We start from the raw sequence: 21,659 nt of genomic DNA, 5'->3' as shown, positions 1-21,659 counted from the left end.
CAACACAGGCAAGGGAGCCCCCAGCCCCACCTTCCCTTGGGGCACAATCCTGTCCTGCTGTGGGCCTTTTTAGGACAACCTGGCTCCTGAGCTTCAATTCTCCCAAGAGCCAAAATGGGCCCCTCCCTGCTCACTTCCCTGCTATCTTATGTGGACGTCTGCCCACTTGGTTACGCCCATGGCTGCCTGTGGCCTTATCATGGCTTGTGAGCATTGCCGGCCAACTGCCTCCCTGGCTCAGCAGGTAATACTACCTTTGCCATGCTTAGCTGTCCCGGAGGGGCTTTTTCAGCTTCTTGGATGAGAAGCGAAAAGTAAGAAAGTCCATTTGCCTCTTGAAAAAGCACCTCTGTGACCGCCCTTGCTGGGGTCTCACGGTGGGGAGGTCTTTAGCTCAGCAGATCAGATTTCCATGGAACAATTTAGAAGGCTGGCTTGCGGTGGGGGAGGGGGAGGGGAGTGGGTAGTGACAATGACCTCTGAAAATCCCCCTTGCAATTTCAATTCCTTTCTCTTTGGCATCTTCCTTTCTGAAACAGGAAGTGGAGATGAGGAGTGACGCTGCAGCAGGAAGCCAGAAGTCAGGAGCCAACTCCCATCCTAAGTGAAGGCCTTTGGGTTCGTGGGGGGATTCCCTGGGAAAACCCCAGTTGAGAAGCGAAGGCAGCCAGGGAGCCCCCAACCCTTTGCCTTCAGCTTCTAGAGACTGCAGCAGAAAAGCCGTCTGTCTCAGTAGGCCAGATTGGGAGGAGCGGGGGGGCCCTTCTGTGGCCTCTTGTCCTGGCCTTAGGAAGGGGCCAGCTGGCTTTCATACATAAGGCAGGACTTGAACTCGCAGCCTCTGGCTTTCTAGCCTGGTGCCTTAAGCACAAGACCAAACCGGCTCTGCTAAAACATTAAAATAAGGGTTTGAATAGAAAAATCAGAGAAACGTCAATATCTAACCCTTCATTCAGATTAGGTAAGTCGAAAAGAGTTTCTTCAACTGCAGGTTAAGTTCTGTTGGGGGAAGAATTGGCGGCTGAAATAGTTCCAGTTCAAACCATCTTCCTGTCCAACCCTATTTTGGAAACCTGCAAGCACGAGAACGTCACAAGAGGCACGCAAAGGCTGAGAAAAAAGACCTGGGAGTTTCTTTGTTTTGGTTTTCTTGTCCCAGCTTGAGCAGCAAGACACCCCCTGACCCTATTTTGCCCCCAGGGCAACCCATATTTGAACTCTCTGGAGCTTCTTCACAAGGATGTGGCTAGACCACTGCAGTGACTTCAGCCTCCGTGAGTAGGAACGAAGCTGGGAAGTTGCAAGAGGCAGTGAGCCACCCTGGGGCCTTCCGTGGCAAACGGCAGCCACAGAGCAGAGGTGCCCAGGGTTCACAGCTCTCCTGTCTTAAGAGAGAAAACTGGTGAGAAATGATGACACACTGCCTTTACGTCCTATGTGTAGCCCAGCAGCTCCTGGAGTGACATTCAGGGGTCAAGAGGGAGAAAGTGTGTGGTGACCAAGCCATCTCTCTCAGCTGACCGGCATCACAGGTCTCCTTTGAGACAAGGGGGAGGGAAGCATGAGTTCCTCTTTCCCTTCCTTGCAGAGTTTCAGGATGACAAAGATCCCGTCATATCCTGAAAATGGCTTTGGTGACAGGGAAAGTGAAACTCAGCAACCTCTGTGACTCAGAGACCCCTCTCGCCTCCCCTCCCCTGGCCCAGACGTGGGAGAGCCATGTCGATTTATCCAGGGAGGGGCGGGTGGAGAATCCGGGTCCTGATTTTACCCTCCTTTCCCAGGGGGACCCAGCAGAGGAGTTCAACGGGGACCCCAAAAGAGCTTTGAGCAAAGATTCAGCCTCAACTCCTTCCTTTTAACCTGGGAGCGGTAGGTGGAGGCCAGGAAGGGCTGAGTCAAAGTGGCCTCCGAGCCATTGGTGACGTGCAGACCGGCTTACTAGATGGTTTCTGAGTTAAGTTCCCTTACATAGCATATGACCTAAGCACAGTACACACAATTGTCTGTTGCAACGTCTTGCCTGTCAATGACTTCTTCAGCTTCAACTGCAACAATACAAGGCAAACAATCGATACAAACTCAAGGTGAACAGAGTGGATTGCAGAAAATACGACTTCAGCAACAGAGCGGTCAACGCCTGGAATGCTCTACCTGACTCCGGTGTTATGTCCTCAAACCCCCCACAGCTTCAACCTTAAACTGTCCACCTGGACCTCTCCCCACTCCTACGAGGTCCGTAAAGGGCGCGTGCATAAGCCCACCAGCGTGCCTTCCCGTCCCCGTCCTCCTGTCCCCATTTATTTGTACCCATTTCCTTTGTTCATATCCATGTTTACACTTATACCTGCTCTCTTGCACATGTTCGACAAATGAAATAGAATAAACGTAAATAAAATGAAGTAAATGCTCTTTTAACGTCTGCCAGCCATGCCTCCCTGCGGAGGGGACCGAGTCACATAAGGGGCAGCTGGAGCCACGGCGGCGTCCGGGTTCCGTGGCCGGAGGAGAGGAAGCTGCAGGGGACAAAAGGCCGAGAGGCTCTTAAGGCAGCCGGGATCCCAAAGGGGACAAGAGAGGGGACTCCAGCAAGGCGGACCACAGCATGAATCCCGGCCGGGACTTTCGCCTCCTGCTCGGCTTCCCCCGCAGAGCCTCGCTTCCCCGGGGAGCCTCGAGCGCCCGCGGAGGGTCCCTGCAGCCCCCGGCTCTGCGGAGCCGCCGCGTTGGGGACGCTGCTATGCCCCCCCTCCTAGAAGCAGTCCCCAGAGCGGCCGCGAGGGGGCGCCAGCTCGCCCCCGGCCCAGCGCCCGAGACAAAGATGGCCGCTGCGGGGCTGCCCGTCAGAGGGAGGGCTGTTCCGGGAGTCACGTGACATGCCCCTCCCCGCGCCTCCCAATGGCCCCGCCCTCGCCTGGCCGGTGGCCGCCCGCCCCCCGCAGAGAGGAGGAGGAGGAGCCCCGCCGGCGCCGCGCAGGTGAGGGTCCAGGGCCGCCTCGGGACCCCCGCGCCCCCTCCTCCCCCGCGGAGCCTCTGGCAGCCGGGGGGGGCTGGGAAGGCGGTGGGGGCGCAATGGTGGGGAGGGGGCGGCCGGTGTCCCTTCCGTGGTTGCGTCTCCCTTCCGCCCCGTTCTCCGGCCCGCGATCGGCCTCGTGGCCGGAGGGTTGGGGGCCGCCCGCCCGCCGCGTCTCGGAGTCCGAAGGGTCGGAAGGAGGAGCCGCGGTGTCCCGGCGGCCGGCGGGAGGGCTGCTCCGGGGGGCTCCAGCGCTGGCCGCGCTCGCTTCCTGGCCGGGCTCGTCCTCGGGGGGGTGGGGGAAAGCGGCGGCGGGGCGGGGGGCTGTGCGGGGGAGGCGTCCCGAGACGGGCCTGGCTGGGGGGGGGGAAGCTGGGGGGGAAAGCTGGGGGGTCACCCCGGGATCCGCGTGGGAGCTTCTGCGACCTCACCCCCCCCTCCGGGCTCTTTGTGGGTGCTGGGACGGCGGGGGAAGGTCGGGCTCCCTGCCGGGACGCTTCCCCGTAGAGGAGGAGGAGGAGGAGACGGTCCCTGGGAAGCGCTGGGGAAGGAGACGCCTCTCAATGGTCCCCAGGGATTCAGGGGAGAAAGGGACGCTGCCCCTCCGAACTGTGGGGTTGCGAGCCCCTTGGGATGCCTCCCCTTGGAGGCATCTCCTGCATCCCAAGTGAACCCAAAGGGCTGGGCAGGGGGCTTTGAGCAGCCCGGCAGGGGCCTCGCCTGACCCTTCCAGCAGGCAATCCCTGGGCTCCATCTGAAAGTCCCTGGGGAGTTAATTCTCTCTCCCCCCACAAACGCCTTTAAGATCCAGCTGTTTCCACCTCCGTTTGCCCAGCGGTGCTGGGTTTGGCTGTCAGAAAACCAAAGGCCGTCCGGGGGCCCGGAACGTGGCCCTGACTCCAGGTTGGCCACAGCCTGCCAGCTCCCTCGGCTACTGTTGACAGTGGGCCCTCCCTCCCAGCAGCTCTTTCCAGTTTGCCCCTCAACCGGGGAGCCCTTCAACCCAGCCAGGTCCAGATGAGGCTGCGACATTGCAGAGGTGTCCAAAGGCCAAAGCTCCCCGAGCAGACGTAGGCAATCCTTCCGCTCAGAAATATTTGGGCAAGGGAAGCAGAGGCTCTGCTGATCCCCTGACTGCAACGGACCGGCTGTTTGGCCTTGCTCAGCATGAAGGAAGGAAGGAAGGAAGCCAGTCAGTTCTCCCGGTTCTTGGAAGGGGAAGCAGAGCTTTTCAAGGAAAAGGCCCTTTCCGTTCCGCTTTCTCAGTCCCTTCCCTGGAAACCAAACTGCTCCTTTCTGTAGAAACTTTTCAGGCTGACTGTTCTTCAGATGGGAGTACTGCAGGCGTAGGCCTGAGCTGCTTTTCCCCAGCCACGAGAACAGACCTTTCTGCGGGCCCAAAATAGGCCATTAGGATTGACGTCTGCTTTGCCCTTGGGTAGTTTGGCCCCGGCTGTGGGCTCAGATCCCGAGGGCATTTACCTGGTCCTGTGTGGACATGTGATCTCGAGATCACCTGCTGTTTTAATGTGGATTTAATGAGTTCAGGCATTAAGCAGAGGCTGTTCTTGGACTGTAACGGCAATGTGTATTGTGGGTCACTTGGACTGGGTTAGAGAGATCAGGAAGCTTGGAGGAGAGAGAGCCGATGGCCTTCAGGGCTGGGCAGCCTTCCTCAGAAAGTGGTCTTGTAAAGGTATGCCCCACCTCTGGGCCTACCTAAGCACCTGCTCAGGTAGCTGTGACTCCCAGCAAGACCTGGGTCCCATGAGGCCTAACCGGCCCCTGTGAATTTTGCTGCTCTGGGTTGGTAGACAGAGGAAGAGAAATTGGTGCCCAACTTCCGAAAAGCCTTTTCTTTTTCCACTCCCGATTCTGCCCGGCTGGCAGGGGGCTCACCCAGTCCAGGAATAGACCCCGGGCTTCCCCTCCTCAGACCTTGCTTGCCTCGGTCGCTTTGAGCTGTCGGAAGCGTCTGACGTGGTGGCCTCCGATAACTCTTCACCCAGCTTCTCCTGGTGCCGCCCGTTCCTCTTCCTCCGTGCCCTTCTGAAGCTGAGAAAGTCCAGATCTTGAAAAGGGTTCTGACCCCCAATTCGGACTCTTGGGCTCAGATTTCCTAGATTAAATAAGGAAGTATATATAATTGTTGTCTTTTCAAAATCTGTTTGCGCAAGAGCTCCAGAAGTACGGCAGTTGTTTGGGGGGGGGGTCGAGGGGTGAACCACTTCTGACCAAGCACTCTTGGTGAAACGTCCCTGTTGTGAAATTGCTCCGGCAGTACAAAGGTTTGTGCATTTGGCTGCCGAGTCACTGCTCATCCAGGCAAGTGTTTGAGTTGGCCCTCGGAACAAGGGAGAGGGGGCAGCCTGGAGCCCACTGGGGCAGAGAGGGCGAGGGGCGCTTCTTTGGGGAAGGAGGATCTCTTCTGTCCTAGTTTGGCCCAGCCCCAGAGCTCTCCCTATGGCAGGCAGCCTTTCTATGGGCCCTGTAAGCAGCCAGGACAACCGCCCCACCCCTTCACTGGGATGGAACAGCTGCTTCCTGTGAAACCTCTGGAGTCCCAAACCCTCCTACTCCTGAAAGCAGAGCTGCAGCTGGAGGAATTTGGCTCAAGAGGCAGCTGACCTGCTGTCCATTCAGACCTGGCTGCTCCCTCTTCCCTGCTCCGTGGCTGCCATATGCTGGAAGGATTCCCTCCTGGGTGGCTTTGGCGAAGCCTTTGATCCTTCTCAAGCAAAAGGGCAGCTGTTTTGAGTTTGCCAGGTCTCTCCCTTGCCCTGCCTGCCAGTTCCCTCCTCTGCACTTGGGGGGGGGGGGGAGGTACGTCGGCATTATAGAGAGCCCAATCTGGGAGCCCTCCCCTGCCACTTCTGGCTCCCTTCCTGGGATTCCTGAAATCCACCGCACGGGGGCAGCCTTGCTTGGGCTTTGGCCCAGAAGCAGAAGGCGGGCATTCCCAAAAGGGGGAGGGAGGGAATGTGTAGGGCTGGGCAGAGCGGGGGGGGGGGGGAGGTTGGTGAGAAGTAGAGCTGGGGGAGCTCACCTGACTGCCTCCCTCATGTCTCACGCTCTTCAGTCCTCGGCAATGAAGGAATCACCTGGCAGGTGTCCCATTCCCCCCTCTCCCCCCACCCCCGTCTCTGCGACCTCAGATAAGCCTCCTTTAAGATGCTTCCTGAGCTTCCAGGGGCAACTTTTAAATTCCTCCCAAGCAGGGAGCTCCTCTCGGCCCCTCGGCTGCCTCTTCTTCCCTGGTGTGCCACAAATGCAGCCGAGGAAGGGGAGGGGGCTTTTGGTGGAGATTTCTCAGGCGTTGTGTCTTCGAGGTCTCCCCTTTGGGTAGGGGGTCTAGGAAGGAGGCCAGTGAGAGGGGAAAGGGTGGTGCCTGGTATGGCTAAAGTGCCCGCGGAGAGGCTCTTTTCCCCTCCCCACTGGGGAAAGATTCTTTGGCTTCCTTACCCAGCCTGGGCTTCCTCTGGCTGGAGACCAGCAGGGCTGACTTCCACAGAGGGCTGGGCCGATGAAGGGCAGTCCTGGGCCTTGCTGGCCGTGGGACTGAGGCTCGGCTGCTGGGGGCTTCCTGGGGCAGTTGGCGAAGGAACCGGCTCTCCGGGCGAGGGGCCGGATCTGGAGGTGGGGCGAGGCTCGGGGATCCAGGCAGGGCCGCTTCAGCAGAACTGAACCCCCGCTTCCCCTTGCAGGTGTGGTGCCCTCTGGCCATGAATCCTAGGGGTTTCCGGCACGGGAGTTTCCAGGGCGGCAGCAGCAGCGATGAAGACCTGGTGGAAGTAGCAGGAGGAATGCTGGATTTCTCCATGGCGGATGATGTGCCCCCCCTGGACAGAGAGATGGCGGAAGGTAACCTGAGCCAGCCTGGTGCCACGCGGATCCCCTGCCTCAGGAGGGACTCCCTGTTGGGCACACCTTTGCGGTCCACCTGGAGCGCTGACCAAGTGGAGCAGAGCCCCAGGAGAGGCCGCCTCAGCCTAGGGAGGGGTTCGCCCGCCCGCCTGAACAGGAAGGATTTGGGGATGGGTGTTCCTGTCCCTTGGGCAGACCTTTAAGCAGGAGGTCAGCAAATGAGCGCCCGTGCTGGGGGCTTTTAGCTCCACCCGAAGATCGGGTGGTGTTTATGGCATCCTGGCTTGCCGTACAGCTTTCCCACATCACGCCAGCCCGACTGGCATCAGGGCTGTTGACAGCTCTGCTCCTCCCAAGCCAGGATGGTGTGGGGTTGGTGAGTGCTCCCACTTTCCCCAAAGGCACCCGGAGTGTTTGCACCGAGAGAGGAGCTGGAGGAGGCCACACCAGTTTGATCCCAAACTCTTGGGGATTCCCCAAATTTTGTGAGCAAGCGGAGAGAGGACATTAACACGAGGGAGGGTCAGCTTTCAGGCCTTGCCTGGCGCAGTGGGAGCAGAAACCCAGTGGCCGAGCTTGGCTCTGATCCTGTGTAGGAATCCAGAGCTAAGCTGACTGGGCCCTGATCCCACCTGACCTGGGAACAGGTTTTCTGCCCCAGGGGCCCCAAGGAAGGAATGCCGCCCGGGCATTCAACCCCGTCAGCCTTTCCTGCCCTTGTTTTGAGGCAAGGGCAAATGAAAACTCTGCACCGACACGGGCCAGGGCTCCTGTCACCTCTGGTGGAAGCCATGGCTGGATGTCTGTTAGATCCTGAGGCTCTTCCTTGGAGTCCCCGCTGGGGCCGCCTTAGGGCCTCCATGGGCTGCAGTGAAAGAGAAAGCTGGCATCTGGCGGGCAGCTTCGGGACGAGGGGCTGCCAATAGCCAGGACTTATTTTAAGGAACACAATTGTTCAGCCAGGGGCTCAGAGCTTTTCTGCAGCCATTTTACTCTCCCCACCTCCTCCTCCTTCCGTGAAGCTGCTTGAAGATTAACTCAGCTCCTCGGAGGCACCTTTGTTCTCCTGGGACTTTGCATCCTGTCCTGTGGTGACGGGAAGGAAACCGAGGTGGCATCTCCTGGCCCCTCCCCTCTGCAGGTTTCTCCTCGTACAACGGCGCTGGGATGAACGGGCCAAGGCAGGTGATGGACTTTCTGCAGGAACCGCTCCCAGGCGTGGGGACCTACGAAGACTTCAACACCATCGACTGGGTGCGGGAGAAGTCTCGGGACCGCGACCGGCACCGAGAGGTTAGTCGGACTTCCCTCTGGGTTGGGGCAGAGGCCAGCGGGAGGGCTGGCAAAGAGGGTGGGCAAGGGGCTTTGGGCCAAGGTATTCTTTCAAGGGACATAGCTGGGAAAAGGCTGATTTCTCCCCGGAGCTTAGGAGGCCCTGCAGGTGGAATGTGCTGGGCAGGGAGGGAGGAGAAGGCAGCTCTGCTCTGCATTGGGCCTAGGTCCAAGGTCTCCAAACTTGGTAAGCCTTAAGACTTGTGGACTTCAACTCCCAGAATTCCCCAGCCAGCCAGCTTTAAGACTTGTGGACTTCAACTCCCAGAATACTTCAACTCCGAGAATTCTGGGAGTTGAAGTCCACAAGTCTTAAAGCTTGCCAAGTTTGGAGACCCCTGGCCTAGAGGGACTGTGGCCTCTCCTCCCTCCCGGGGAACTCCATGATCCCAGGCACAGAGGGTCCACGTGGGGGTGGGGATGAAGGAGCCTGTCTCTAAATGTCTCCCCCTCCCCAGATCGCCAGTAAAAGCAAGGAATCCACCTGGGCCTTGGTGCATAGTGTCAGTGATGCTTTCTCAGGATGGCTGTTGATGCTCCTCATCGGCTTGTGGGCAGGTGAGGGGCCGGAGCTGCTTGGCAGAGCGGGGGTGGGTGGGTGGCAGTCAAACCCCTCCCCTTCAATGGCAGCCTTCTCTGCCCACAGGAGCGCTGGCCGGCCTGATCGACATCACTGCCCACTGGATGACGGACCTGAAGGAGGGGGTCTGCCTGAACGGCTTCTGGTACAACCATGAGCATTGCTGCTGGAATTCACCCCAGACCACCTTCCAGGACAGGGACAAGTGCCCCGAGTGGAGGACCTGGGCGCAGCTGCTGACCGGCAGAGAGGAAGGGGTGCGCATTGGAGGGAGGGGGAGAACCTTTCCAGACAGTAGCGAGCCAGCCCCGCAGGGCGGTCCAGCGGTCCTCACGGCCGTCCTCCCACTTCTCGCCCTGACAGGGAGCCCTGGGCTACGTCCTGAACTACTTCCTCTACGTTCTCTGGGCGCTGCTCTTCTCCTTCCTGGCCGTCTTGCTTGTCCGGGGCTTTGCGCCCTACGCCTGCGGCTCGGGGATCCCAGAGGTGAGTCCGACGCTGGGGGGTCCTGCCCCCACTTCCCATGAGACCCGTCCCTCCCTCCCAGGGCTGGGTGGCTCTACCAAGGGCTCCTGATGGGGCCGGCCGAGGGAGCCAATGGGCCCAAGGCAGTGGTGGGTTGCAGGCGGTGCGCCCCAGTACAGGTGTACCGGAGCCTGCCTGGAGCACTGGATACCATTCCGGTACGGTGCTCCGGAGACCCACCCACCCACCCGAGCTCCTTACCGGTCTTTTAAGTCTTCAGTGCTTCCATGCATGTCTCTGTGATGCTCCACTAAGCAGCTAGAGCGTTGCGGAGGCTCGTGGAAGCGGTAAGACAATGTCGGGCCCGTTCCAACTGTACCGGTACAGTTGGAACGGGATCCGGAAGCCACCAGTGGCCCAAGGTTGCGTCCCATGACGGGGCCTTTCTGTCTCCCAGATCAAAACCATTCTTAGTGGCTTCATCATCCGAGGCTACCTGGGCAAGTGGACACTGCTGATCAAGACGGTCACCCTGGTGCTGGCCGTCTCGTCGGGCCTGAGCCTGGGCAAGGAGGGTCCCCTGGTTCACGTCGCCTGCTGCTGCGGCAACATCCTTTGCCACCTCTTCACCAAGTACCGGAAGAACGAAGCCAAGCGCCGAGAAGTAAGCTCTGGGGTGGGGGTGCCCTTTGGATTGGGCCTGGCACGGACACGGGGACAGTCCCGAGCTGCCCGTGTCTCACTCGAGGGGGGAGAAGAGTTGGGGGCTGCTGCTATTGGCCCCTTTGGCCCCAGGGCGCTGGTGACGATTGCTCTCTGTGCAGGTGTTGTCGGCTGCTGCGGCTGCCGGCGTATCGGTGGCCTTTGGCGCTCCCATTGGAGGTGTCCTGTTTAGTCTGGAAGAGGTAAGGAGACACCTTCCTCCCCCTCTCCCTGGTGCCTTGTTCCAAGGCTGAGCAGGTCCCTTCCCTCCCCCCCGATGCAGGTGAGCTACTACTTCCCGCTCAAGACCCTCTGGCGCTCCTTCTTCGCTGCGCTGGTGGCGGCCTTCACCCTGCGCTCCATCAACCCCTTTGGCAACAGCCGCCTGGTGCTCTTCTACGTGGAGTTCCACAGCCCCTGGCACCTGCTGGAGCTGGCGCCTTTCATCCTGCTGGGCATCTTTGGGGGCCTCTGGGGGGCCTTCTTCATCCGCAGCAACATCGCCTGGTGCAGGCGGCGCAAGACCACCAAGCTGGGCCGCTACCCGGTCCTGGAGGTGCTGGTGGTGACGGCCCTGACCGCCCTGCTGGCCTTCCCCAACAAGTACACCCGCATGAGCACCAGTGAGCTGATCTCGGAGCTCTTCAACGACTGCAGCCTCCTGGACTCCTCCCAGCTCTGCGACTACCTCAGTGCCAACAGCACCCAGGGGGACGACCTGCCCGATCGGGCCGCCGGGCCGGGCCTCCACATAGCCACCTGGCAGCTGATGCTGGCTCTCCTGCTGAAGATCTTCATCACCATCTTCACTTTCGGCATGAAGGTGAGGGTGGGCACAGCCCCCCCCTCCCCAATAGGCTGTGCGGCGAAGGGCAAGGGGGCTGCTGGGCATGAAGCCAGGAGTGGGTTTCAAATTTTTTTAGAGCCTCTTCTGTAGGTGTGGCCTGCTTTATGGGAGTGGCTTGCCGGCCATGTGACCGGGTGGGACTGGCTTGGCAGTCGTGTGACAGTGGGCGTGGCCAACTTGTAAAATGTGGTGAAAGTCACTTAACAATTGCTTAGCAACCAAAATGTTGGCTCAGGGACTCTGGCATTTGAAGCACGCAAGTCTTAAAGCTGTCAAGTTACAAGACCCTGGCACCTCTAACCCTTTAGAAAAAAAACCCCCAGGGGTGTTCAAACTTGACAGCTTTAAGGCTTGTGGACTTCAACTCCCAGAATTCCTCCTCCAGTCATGTTGGCTCAGGAACTCTGGCATTGAAGAGTGCAGGTCTTAAAGCTATCAAGTTACAAGACCCTTGCACTCCTAACCCTTTAGAAAAAAAAAACCCCAGAGGTGTTCAAACTTGACAGCTTTAAGACTTGTGGACTTCAACTCCCAGAATTCCTCCTCTGGCTCTTCATCTTGATGATGTGCGGACGGGCGGGGGGAGGGAGCTGGAACCGGTTCTAAACGGCACGGTAGATTTGTGGAACCTCTTCTATAGAAGAGCTTAGAACTGGCAGGAACCCACCCCTGGCATGAAGCTAGGCGTGGGGGGTCAGGCCCAACCCCCCCTCCAGAGCAGTGAGGCATTTGGGTGTCTTGGGGTGGGGAATAGTCTGACATGCAGATAGTCCTTGGTCTGTGACCGTTTCATGGCGATTCAGAGTTATGACTGCCTCATAAAAAGTGACCTATGACCCATTGTAGCCCCCCCCCCCTTTGCAGAAGCAGTTTCCGTTTGGGCCCCTGCATTTCTGGCCAGCCTCAGGGGAGCCGGATTCACTTAGCCACCCCTGTGATTCAGTCATGACCACTGTAAAAACGGTCACAGCATCAGATCCGACTTGACTTACAACCACAAGGGCAATTTCAGTTCCTCTTGTTAAGTTGAGGCCTCCCCGCCCCTCCTCGATCCAAGGGCCGCAGTGGGGCAGGAGGGAGGGGGTGTCTCTGCGCAGGGCCAGGCCGGAGAGGAGGCGAGGCTGCCGTTTGATGCCAGTTTCTCCTGCAGGTGCCCTCTGGCCTCTTCATCCCCAGCATGGCGGTGGGGGCCATTGCGGGCCGGTTACTGGGCGTGGGCATGGAGCAGCTGGCCTATCACCATCACGACTGGCTCATCTTCAAGGGCTGGTGCAGTCCTGGTGCCGACTGCATCACACCCGGCCTCTACGCCATGGTGGGGGCTGCTGCCTGCCTGGGTGAGTAGGGGCCCCTCCCACTCGTCGGGCCCCTGGGCAACTCCAGCTGCAGACCAATCGTGGCCAAAAGGGCAGCAAGCGGCCTCCCTTTGGGTAAATGTGATGGGGGGGGAGTCAGGGCTGCTTTCACCCCCCACCCACCCCCCAAACAGGCCTGAGCCCTTAAAGAGGCTTTTGAGCACGATGGTTGTGGTCCATTGAGCTCCAGCCCAGAGCAACCTCTGCCTTCCTGGCCGATAAAACGGAACTGCTGGATTTCAACAATATCTTGATTGAAAGATTCTCTTTCTGGGAAGGTGACGCAGCCTCGAAACCGGCACCGAGAAAATTATCGGCCGCTTCTTCAGACAGCGTTTCCTTCGCTTACTCTTCGCTTTTACCCCTTTGTAGCCTTTCTTGGTCTTTCTGTTGTCTTTAAATCTTTCTGCTAAAAGAAAATTATGCGGATAATTTCTGGGGATTCAGGAAAGGGGCCGCTGCGGCTCTACCCAGCCGCTCGGAGGTGACCGGAGGGCCACGCCAGGATGGATGATGCTTGGGTCGGACGGGCGGGCGGGCGTCCTGCTCACACAACCCCTCTGCTGGCTCTTGCAGGCGGAGTGACGCGCATGACCGTCTCCCTGGTGGTCATCATGTTTGAGCTGACGGGAGGGCTGGAGTACATCGTGCCCCTGATGGCGGCTGCCATGACCAGCAAGTGGGTGGCCGATGCCATCGGCCGGGAAGGCATCTACGACGCCCACATCCGCCTGAATGGCTACCCGTTTCTGGAGGCCAAGGAGGAGTTCACCCACAAGACCCTGGCCATGGACGTCATGCGCCCCCGGCGTGGCGATCCCGCCTTGACGGTGCTGACGCAGGACAGCATGACGGTGGAGGACGTGGAAGCTATCATCAACGAGACCACCTACAGCGGCTACCCCGTGGTGGTGTCCAGGGAGTCTCAGCGCCTCGTGGGCTTTGTCCTCAGGCGAGACCTGGTCATCTCCATTGGTGAGCGGGCCCAGAAGCACCCTGGCAGTACGCAGATGTCGCCATCTCCTGGGAGACTGGGTGGTGGGCTACCCCCCAGTTCTTACTCTCTCTTTCCTCCCCTCCTCCCCCACAGAAAGTGCCCGGAAGAAGCAAGAAGGGATTGTCAGCAGTTCAGTTATTTATTTCACGGACCACTGCCCCCCTCTGCCGCCCTGCTCCCCCTCCATGCTCAAGCTGCGGGGCCTTCTTGACCTCAGCCCCTTCACTGTGACCGACCAAACCCCCATGGAAATCGTGGTGGACATTTTCCGAAAACTGGGGTTGCGACAGTGCCTGGTTACACACAACGGGTGAGACGGGGAAGGGGCCTTCGCCGAGCGTCCTTCCCTCATGTTGCCGCCCTGCTTGTTTCAGCTTAGTGATGGGAGAGCGGCCTTACTTTGGAGTATTTGTTGTAGTGCAAATACCACCTTTGTGTGCGGGGCAAGAGATTGTACCGCGTTTCCCCGAAAATAAGAGGGTCTTATTTTCTTTTGACCCCCCCCCCCCGAAATAAGCACTTGGCCTTATTTTTGGGGAGGACTTATTATTGATGAGGTGCAGGGGGCGGCGAGCGTGGTCACCTTCTGGCTGTTGCTGTATTGCAATATTTTCGGGGGAGGGCTGATGTTAACGCATGTGTTTATTATCCGGGATCATCTTATTTTCGGGGGAAACGGTAGCATCACAGCAGCTGGTGAAATGCCCCCATTCCGAGGCTCTCCCCAATGGGACAGAATGGGCGGGAGGGAGGGAAGGTCACGCATTCAGGCGGGGCCCCTCCTGGTTTGGGGAGGCTCTTGGCATTTGCTTTAGGACGGGGGTGTCCAAACTTGGGAACTTTTAAGACTTGTGGACTTCAACTCCCAGAATTCCCCAGCCAGCCAAGCTGGCTGGGGAATTCTGGGAGTTGAAGTCCACAAGTCTTAAAGCTTGCTGGCTGGGGAATTCTGGGAGTTAAAAGTCCACAAGTCTTAAAAGTTCCCAAGTTTGGACACCCCCTGCTTGTGGACTTCAAAAGGAAAGACAGGACAATTCACGAGCAGTAATGAAAAAATATATTGTATATACAAATTATACATGGCTGATAGCAGAATTCTCCACTGCTGGAGAGCTTGGCAAGGCATTCAAGGGAACGCAGGGGAGCAGCTGTTGAAAAGGCTGCATTGGGAGCTCCACTGCTGGTCAAGGTCCCCCCTGGCTGAGTCCAGCGGCCCAGAAGGAGCTCTCTCTCTCTCTCTCGGGGCTGGGTGGAAAAGCTTCCCCCTTGCCTCTCCCTCCATCTGCTGGGGAGGGGGTGTTAAAGGGCCCCATCGTGGCCGAAAGGAGGTCCGTAGCTTCTCTCTCTCTCTTTCAGGAAGCTGCTTGGCATTATTACAAAAAAGGACGTCCTGAAGCACATTGCACAAATGGCAAACCAGGACCCAGACTCCATCCTATTCAACTGAAGCCGGGAGGAGGGTCAGGGGTTTTACTCTGCCCCACGGAACTCGGCCAGAGGGACCTGAGCTTTGCCTCCCTTGATGGAGGAACCCAAGGCCGCCTTCACGTTTCTCCTTGGGGAGCAAAGCGATAATCATGTTTTATTTTATTTTGTTTTCTACAAGATACCCAATTGCACTATTATCCTCTGTGGAAAGTCGTCTTCTCTCGGGAAGGGGACCCCGATTGTAGCCTCGCTGGGAGCTGCGCTGGGAAGGGGGGCTCCACGCCAGAGTAAAAGGAACCATATAACCGAGTCGGCAGCGGCTGCTTCTTGCCTTACCCAAAGGAGTGGGGGGGGGGGGGGAGGAACCTGTCTGTATTGGCACGGCGGGGCGATGGCCGGAAGGTCGGTTTTGGCTGGCCCTAGAGCGTGGGCAACAGAGCCTCGCGTTCTCTGGCTCCTTTCTCTGCTTTTTCCCAAGGGGCACCAGATAACCCACCAGCCGAGCCCCCAGGGCCGCCTCCTGTGGCTGCCTCTCCTCCCAGCTGCTGCAGGAGCAGCCTAGCTCACTTGGCCTGGGGCTGCCTGTGGGGACAGCCCCCTCCTGCCTCCAGGCATCCCCATCTTTGGGCCCCCAGGCAAGGGAGGGCAAGAAGCCTGGGCCTGTCCGAGTAGGGTGCGAGGCCGAAGCGGAAGAAGCACTAAGACCGGGATTGAGACAGCCGATGGGCCAACAGGCCACGTTGCCAGGACTCGTGGCTGACTGCCTAGGATGGCCGTTGTCTTTCAGAGAAGCCAGAAGAGGGCGAGGATGCTGGGGCCCTGCTTGAGATGTGGGGCTGGTTAGAGACGGTGTGCGTGTGCTTCCTGTCCTGCCCTATAGATGACCGCCCTTGGCCACCCTTCCAGCGTTCCTAATGGCCGCCTGTGGCGTTGCCACCCCCCACAGAGTCTGCTAAGCCAGTCAAGGCGCATGCAGGGCTCTCAGCCCTACGATGACCAATGGGGGAGGTGGGGGGGGGATGCAAAATGCTAAGCCACAAATAAAGATGAGAAAGATGGAGCCCGCCCTGTTGTGGGTGCAGCTCCTGCTACAACCCGAGACCAACCTCCCCCCAGAAGGGCTAAGGGAGAGGCTTTGGGCTGCTGGCACAGGCACAGGTCGCAGCCAGCTCCGGCTGGGGCATGCGGAGTGCTAATGCCATTCAGGGTCACACCCAATGTGCGTGCAGGGAGAGGTAGCGGGAAGGTGTGCCCTGTGTCTCCCCCGTGGGGCTCACTCAGGTGACCGACTGACCTACATTGCTGTCCTGGCAGAGTGGTGAAGTGCTGCTTGCTGTGAGTGAGAGCAGCTCAGCTCCCTTGAGGCAGAGGAGCAGGGCGCAGAAGGGCAGGAGGGAGTCCCACATTTCTCAGCTGGAATGACCGGAAGAGGGCAGGCGGTGGGGAGGGAAGAGGGCTGCGTGTAAGGACGCAGAGGAGGGGGGTCTGCAGCAGAAGGCATCGGGGCACGTCCAAGAGACCCCAAAGCCTGGCAGTTGCCAGCCAGCCTGCTCAGGGTAGAGCCAGGCCCGGCTCAGCTTCAGCATCTGTCTGGCTGCTTCAGAGACATGGTTATAATGGAAGCTCCAGAGAAGGGGCTCCAGCAGCCTCCCAGATTCTGCGGAAGGCAAGAGGGTTGCAGACTCCCACTCCCCCTTCCCGTCCTGCCTAGTAGCTTGGCCACTACCCCTAATGGGAGAAGGAAGGGTGATAATGGGGCACAGGCGTCCTCCCGTGGTTCTGCGTGGGGGAGGGGGACAGTGAGGGCCCAAAGCCAGGGCTCCCTTTGGGCACGGCCTCCCCCAACGTCACACATCAAGGCGGAAGGCTCCAAAATAGCTGCCCGCCTCATCGTCGTAGTTGACGTCCAGCGATGAGACGGACACAAAGACCTTGTCGCCAGCCTTGAGGTCAAAGAGGCCACCCTGGTAAAGGGCATGGAGCCCATAGGCCGCATCCTGTTGCCAGCACTTGGTGCCCACGCCCTTCAGCAGCAGAATGGTTTGCCCGTAGACGCTCTGGAGATTGATGCACTGCACCAGCTGGTGGCCCAGGGAGCGGGCATCAGCCCCCTCGGTGGGGTAGCGGAAGTAGATCTGGGCATAGACATAGTATTTGCCCGCCTGGCTCACCTGCAGCTGCCCGTCCTGGTAGGTGAGGTTCTGGAGGTGGGCATGCATGGTCCTGCTGGCCCAGAGGCGGATGGGGTGCTGGCAGGACTGCGGCAGGTCCCGGAACTCCGGTCCCAGGGCTCCTGGTGGGGGGGAGGGGAGACCCAGAAAGTCACCGCAGGCGGCGGAGGAGATGCCCACACAACCCTGGAGCTTTTGGGCGGAGGGAGGGGCTGCGTTCATGGGGACAGCAGGGGCAAAGAGGCGAGAAAAACCCAGCAGCCTCACAGACTGTCCAAGGAGGATGGCTCACATGCACACAGCCCCTCCATCTTGGGGAGAAGCCCAAGCGAGGCCCAGCCACTCCTCCTGGCATCAAGGGAACCTGCCACCTCGTCCTTTGCCCAGCTGTAGAGAGGCAGGCAAAGGAAGGGCCCAGGACTGCCAGCGAGGACCAACTGCGAAGGTGCAATTGATCAGCGATGGCTGCTTGGACCTTGTGCGGCCATCTGAGCCCCCCACCCCAGCCAAGGAAAGAGCCAGTTGCCTGCAGACTCACCTGGCTGGGAAGGGTTCGGCCTCCTGAGGGTGAGATGTGCCAAGGGCCGGCTGCCCAGCTGCCAGCTGGAGTTCCCCTGCTTCTGAGAGGCACTGACTAGGGAGGAAGGGGCACAGGGCAGCAGAATGAGAGGGAAGGCAGCTGTTTGCTCATTTCGGGGAAGCGGGCAGGAGAGTCTGCAAACAACCCCCCCCCCTTAATCTGTCTCCTTCCCAGTTCTCCTTCCTCTCCAAGTTGCTTTGCACCCCCATTGGCAGACTCACCCCTCGGGCCGCTCCTTCGAATGACATTTTCGGTAATCTAGAAGGGAGGGAGATGAGGAGACTTAAGGCCAGGGTCCAACACTCCCTCCAACGGGGGTCATTCTGGATTCCCTCCACCCATGGGGCCAGCCTCCAAGTGGACAGGACGGGGGTGGATGCCCGGCCACAGGGGGGGCACTGCTGCTTGGGCATATTTCGGAGAGGAGTAGCCTGCCCCTCCCCCAGAACTCCCCTCAGGCAACTCCACGACCTGCACTCCTTGACTGGGCTCAGGATTTTGGGTTCCGGAATCCCGAAGGAGAGGCCTCTCACCGTGGCAACGTAGTCCTGGATGCCGAGTGCCAGCTTGAAGCAGGGCTGGCTGCTCATCAGCTCCTCCAGCTCCGAGAGTTCCTGCAGCCTGTTCAGCAGCTGGAGGCACCTCAGCTCCTCCGAGGTGCCCTGCGTTTGGGCCTTCAGCTGGGAAGGGAAGACGGAGGGGTCAGGCGGGGGTCCCAGGTGGCAGCAGCAACCGGGCGGTGGGGGAAAGGCGGCTTCTCACGGCTGTGTCCACTCGAGCAGGCGGCCTCCAGGTTTCCTGAAAGATGCCTCCCTGCCACCTTTGCCATGAGGTCATGGCAGAGACCTTTGCTCACCAGGCTTGGCATGAAGTTGTGGCCCTGGAAATGGCAAAGGGTTTAGGGGGAACAGGATGCCTCCCTCCCCTTGCCATGAATTCCCCCCCCCCTCCCGAGCACACTGCTGATGGAAAAAGCTGCTTCGTTAAGCCAAAGGGGCAAGACTGGCCCAAAACTCCCAGGGTGACTCACTCTAGCCGGCACACTGGGCACCCAGCCATGGACTGGGTCAGGTGTTGCGAAACCAGCACCAGCTGTAAACAAAGGGAGGTGCAACCCAGCATGACTGCACCCCCAAGTGATGTGGGGCTCTGGCGATGCTAGTCAGCGCACGTCCTGGGCCAGAGCTCTCGCAGGACCCCCCCCCATAAAAGAGCTTGCTCCAAGACAGGTAAGGAGCACCCAGCAGCATCTGCCCACCAGCATTGAGGGGCACAAGGCGATGCCCCCCTTTTCACTACTGCAGGATGCTTCTAATCCTTTTGCAGATGTGGGGCCCCCCGAGGGTCCTGAAGCACCCTAGTCAGCCCTAGTCAACCTGTTCCTGCTTCCCCCTTATCTGCAGCATCGGCTTAGCTGACTAGCAAGGCTCGGAGGGCTCAGGAGCCACAGGCGAGGTGGGCAGGGGGTGGGAGGCTTTGTGCAGGCCTGTGAAGAGCACCTCCGAGTGGTCTTCCTGGCAGCACGGGCCCCCTGGGTGTTTTTGCAACCTCAAAAGCTTTGGCACGGCAATCGAGAGACAATGAAAGCCAAACTAAGCCTGCGAATTGCTTAATTCAGGAAACTTTGGCCGCACCCATCCTTCCCTCGCCGCAAAACAAGCAGACGCACGCAAAGCCCTTGCCAGCCCTTTCTCCCAAGCGATAGCAGGATTGTGGCCTGCGCATAGAAGTCTTGCACGAGCGTTGTAAACATCGTGAGCAAAGGGCTGGTGAAGCTGGCACACAGCACTACCGCTCTGGAAGCCGCCTCTCCTCGCAGGGCCTTCTAGCTGGGGTCCAGGCCGACAGTGCAGGCCCCAAATGCCAAAGGAAAAAGGGGTGTACATTGGCAGACACCCCCAACCCAACCTCCAGCCCTGGCCAACTTTCTGTTTTGGAAGGTCTATAAAAGCTTTAAGGGCAGATTCCGAGAAGTGACCAGGAAGTGCCTTTCTTGGCAAGGTTAATTATTATACTGAAAGTTTACCTCCATATCAGGGCAACCTTGAGGGCCCAGCAGAGCGTCCATCTGCTGACCCCTTGGCTCAAGAGGTAGGCTAGCTTCTGTCCTCCTGTGTGCCCCTCTGAAAATCACAGGCCCCCCGTGATTCAGGTCTTCCGATGCTGTGAGTCAAGCATCTGCCCTGAGTGTGACTCTCCGTCCGTCCGTCCGTCCCCCTCAAGGAGGCTACAGTGAATGCTGTCCTTGCCCCTCGACATTCCTCCGGCTAATGCTCCCCACCTCCTCCAGGCTCTCGAGAACCAGGACTGGTCTGCTCCTCCGAGCAATGGAAACCCCACAGTATTAACCAGCGGAGAAGTGACCAGGGGCAGCTCAGACCCTCCCTTTTGGGGGAGCTGGAGAACCCCTCCCCCCCACCCTGCTCCTTCTCCAGCCATGGTGGTGGGTGGCTGGGTGTTGCTACAAGGCTCTCTTGTAAATCCTTTTGTCCTGGAACCCAGAGCCCTGTTCCTTCCAGCAGCCCAGTTCTCAGAGCAGATCCCCGGAGGAGGTGAAAGGGATTGTGCAAAGCAGGGAAGGCTACTTCGTGACCCACAATCTCCTCTGCTCCTTATCTTTGCCCTTGGGGGCATCAGGCGCCTGGCCACAGCCCACTTGCCCGCTGATTAGCTTAGTGCTGTGGAACAGATTGGGGGTGGGGGCAGTCAGGCAGTCCTTGAGAGCCCTGCTCAGGGCAGAGGTCCACAGGGAGTATCCTGAGCAGATCCCGCAAAGGAAACCCAGCACGCTTGGCCCCCTTTTCCAGTCAAATGGTGTTTACACCCTTAAGGATTCCCCTCCCTGAGATTCACTTGGAATCTGCTTTCCTATCGATCCAATCTGTTGTTATTATTCCGCCACTCCCACGGATCTAGTCCTCCTCCCTGTGACCTCTCTCAAGCCCCCCCCCTCCACCCCAGACAGGGTTTCTCTCAGCACTGAACATACCCCCCCTCCTCTCTGCCCCCCCCCCCAAGCAGAGGGGAGGAGACTCCAACAAGGCAGAAAGCATGAAGCAGCTGCTTGACGTCATTGGGAATTATATTTCGCTATGAAACCAAAGCTTTTCCTTTCCTTTCCTTTTCTTTTCTTTCCTTTTCTTGAAGCCACCTCACCCTTGCTACTGTGTCAAGATCTTTTTCAAAAGTATTGTTTCCAAGCCTGTTGCTCTCTCCCCCCCCCCCTACACGTTGCCTTTCGCTTTTGTTTCCTAAGCAAACTCATTCTCCGATCAGCACTTTGCAAATTGTTCGGGCCACCTACTGAGCAGGATTGGACCCATTTCTTCATGCATGGGGCGGCTCAGCGGAGCTGTACCCCCTTAGTCCTCACGCCGCCCAGCCCTTTCCAGAGATGCTTCCAGCGGGGAGCCCCCAAACGCCCCAAAGGTGCTTCAGGCAAGAGCGCCCGGGCTGGCGTCCGCTTCCTGCCTTATAGGGACTTGTAGGTCGTAACTCGAAATGCTGCTCCAGGACGGATGCGCGGAAACTCTGGGGAGAAAGCTGGAAGCCGCGGCCGCCCACTGCCCGCCATCCTCTCCTGCGGCCGCCCAGAGGCTCCTTGGGGCTCATAAGGCGACTGGTCGCTTCCTGCCCGCCTGCACTTTCTCCCAGTGACCGTCACCCATTCGCCGCCGCCGGCTCCTCCAGGCAAAGGCCGCCCTCGGCCACTCCTTTGTTCAGCCGCTGGCCGGCCGGAGCGCCCCCCCCGCCCGCCCCCCGCCTACCTTGGCGATGGACATGGTGAAGTAGACGAAGAGGCCGGTGGCCGAGGCGATCTGCAGCGCCACGATGCCCATGGCGGCCACGGCCAGCCAGACCGGGCTGCAGCGCTTGCGGCGGCGGCGCTTCTCGGGCCGGCCGGCCGGCTCGGCCTCGGAGCCGCTCGGGCTGCCCAGCATGTAGGCGGCCGAGTCGCTGCTGTCCGAGCGGAAGTATTGCTGGCCCGCCGGGGCCGCCGCTGGAGCCAGCTCGGGGCCGCCCCACGGAGCCATGCGGGGAACGGGCGGGGAAGGCGCGAGCGCAACTGCCGGCCACGGAGGCGCTCGCCCGGCGGCCCAGGGGCGTCTGCGCTCTCGGATGCTCCCTCCGCCAGGCAGCGGGGAGCGCTTGTTGGCGGCCGGGCGGATCCGCCTCCTTGGCAGCGTGCGGAGGGCGGGCCGGGCGAAGGGTTGGCCGGCGGATAAACAAAGGGGGAGCCCCCGCCTCTCCTCCCCCCCTGCGGATGCTCCTCCGAGCCGCCTTGGCGCCCCGCGACCCCCGCCCCGACGCGGCCCCTTCAAATA

At 59.6% G+C, this 21,659-nt stretch overlaps 2 protein-coding genes across 3 annotated transcripts; one reads left to right on the top strand and one right to left on the bottom strand.

The window, feature by feature from the left end:
* The first annotated feature begins 2,853 nt into the window (after positions 1-2,853).
* Positions 2,854-14,780, top strand: CLCN5 (chloride voltage-gated channel 5). Of its 2 annotated transcripts, none has more exons than XM_081964226.1 (13): positions 2,854-2,977; positions 6,718-6,874; positions 8,019-8,170; positions 8,668-8,767; positions 8,856-9,046; positions 9,153-9,275; positions 9,712-9,918; positions 10,079-10,159; positions 10,240-10,779; positions 11,954-12,140; positions 12,735-13,133; positions 13,249-13,465; positions 14,512-14,780. In XM_081964226.1, exons 2-13 carry the CDS (start codon positions 6,736-6,738, stop codon positions 14,600-14,602), a joined length of 2,427 nt encoding a protein of 808 aa, XP_081820352.1. In that variant the 5' UTR covers positions 2,854-2,977; positions 6,718-6,735; the 3' UTR covers positions 14,603-14,780. The 2 variants fall into 2 exon arrangements, with proteins under 2 accessions (XP_081820352.1, XP_081820353.1); XM_081964227.1 differs by lacking the exon at positions 2,854-2,977 and adding an exon at positions 6,121-6,270.
* LOC309397865 (tumor necrosis factor ligand superfamily member 10-like) lies at positions 14,196-21,479 on the bottom strand. Its single transcript, XM_081964270.1, has 5 exons — positions 21,102-21,479; positions 17,868-18,014; positions 17,556-17,592; positions 17,293-17,388; positions 14,196-16,876 (listed from the first exon to the last, which is right to left on the bottom strand). Exons 1-5 carry the CDS (start codon positions 21,366-21,368, stop codon positions 16,431-16,433), a joined length of 993 nt encoding a protein of 330 aa, XP_081820396.1. The 5' UTR covers positions 21,369-21,479; the 3' UTR covers positions 14,196-16,430.
* Positions 21,480-21,659: the final 180 nt, after the last annotated feature.

The sequence above is a fragment of the Natrix helvetica genome (assembly GCF_964273705.1).
Source record: "Natrix helvetica genome assembly, chromosome: 11".
In the NCBI taxonomy this organism is placed as follows: domain Eukaryota; kingdom Metazoa; phylum Chordata; class Lepidosauria; order Squamata; family Natricidae; genus Natrix; species Natrix helvetica.
This window is presented reverse-complemented; position numbering and strand designations above follow the sequence as displayed.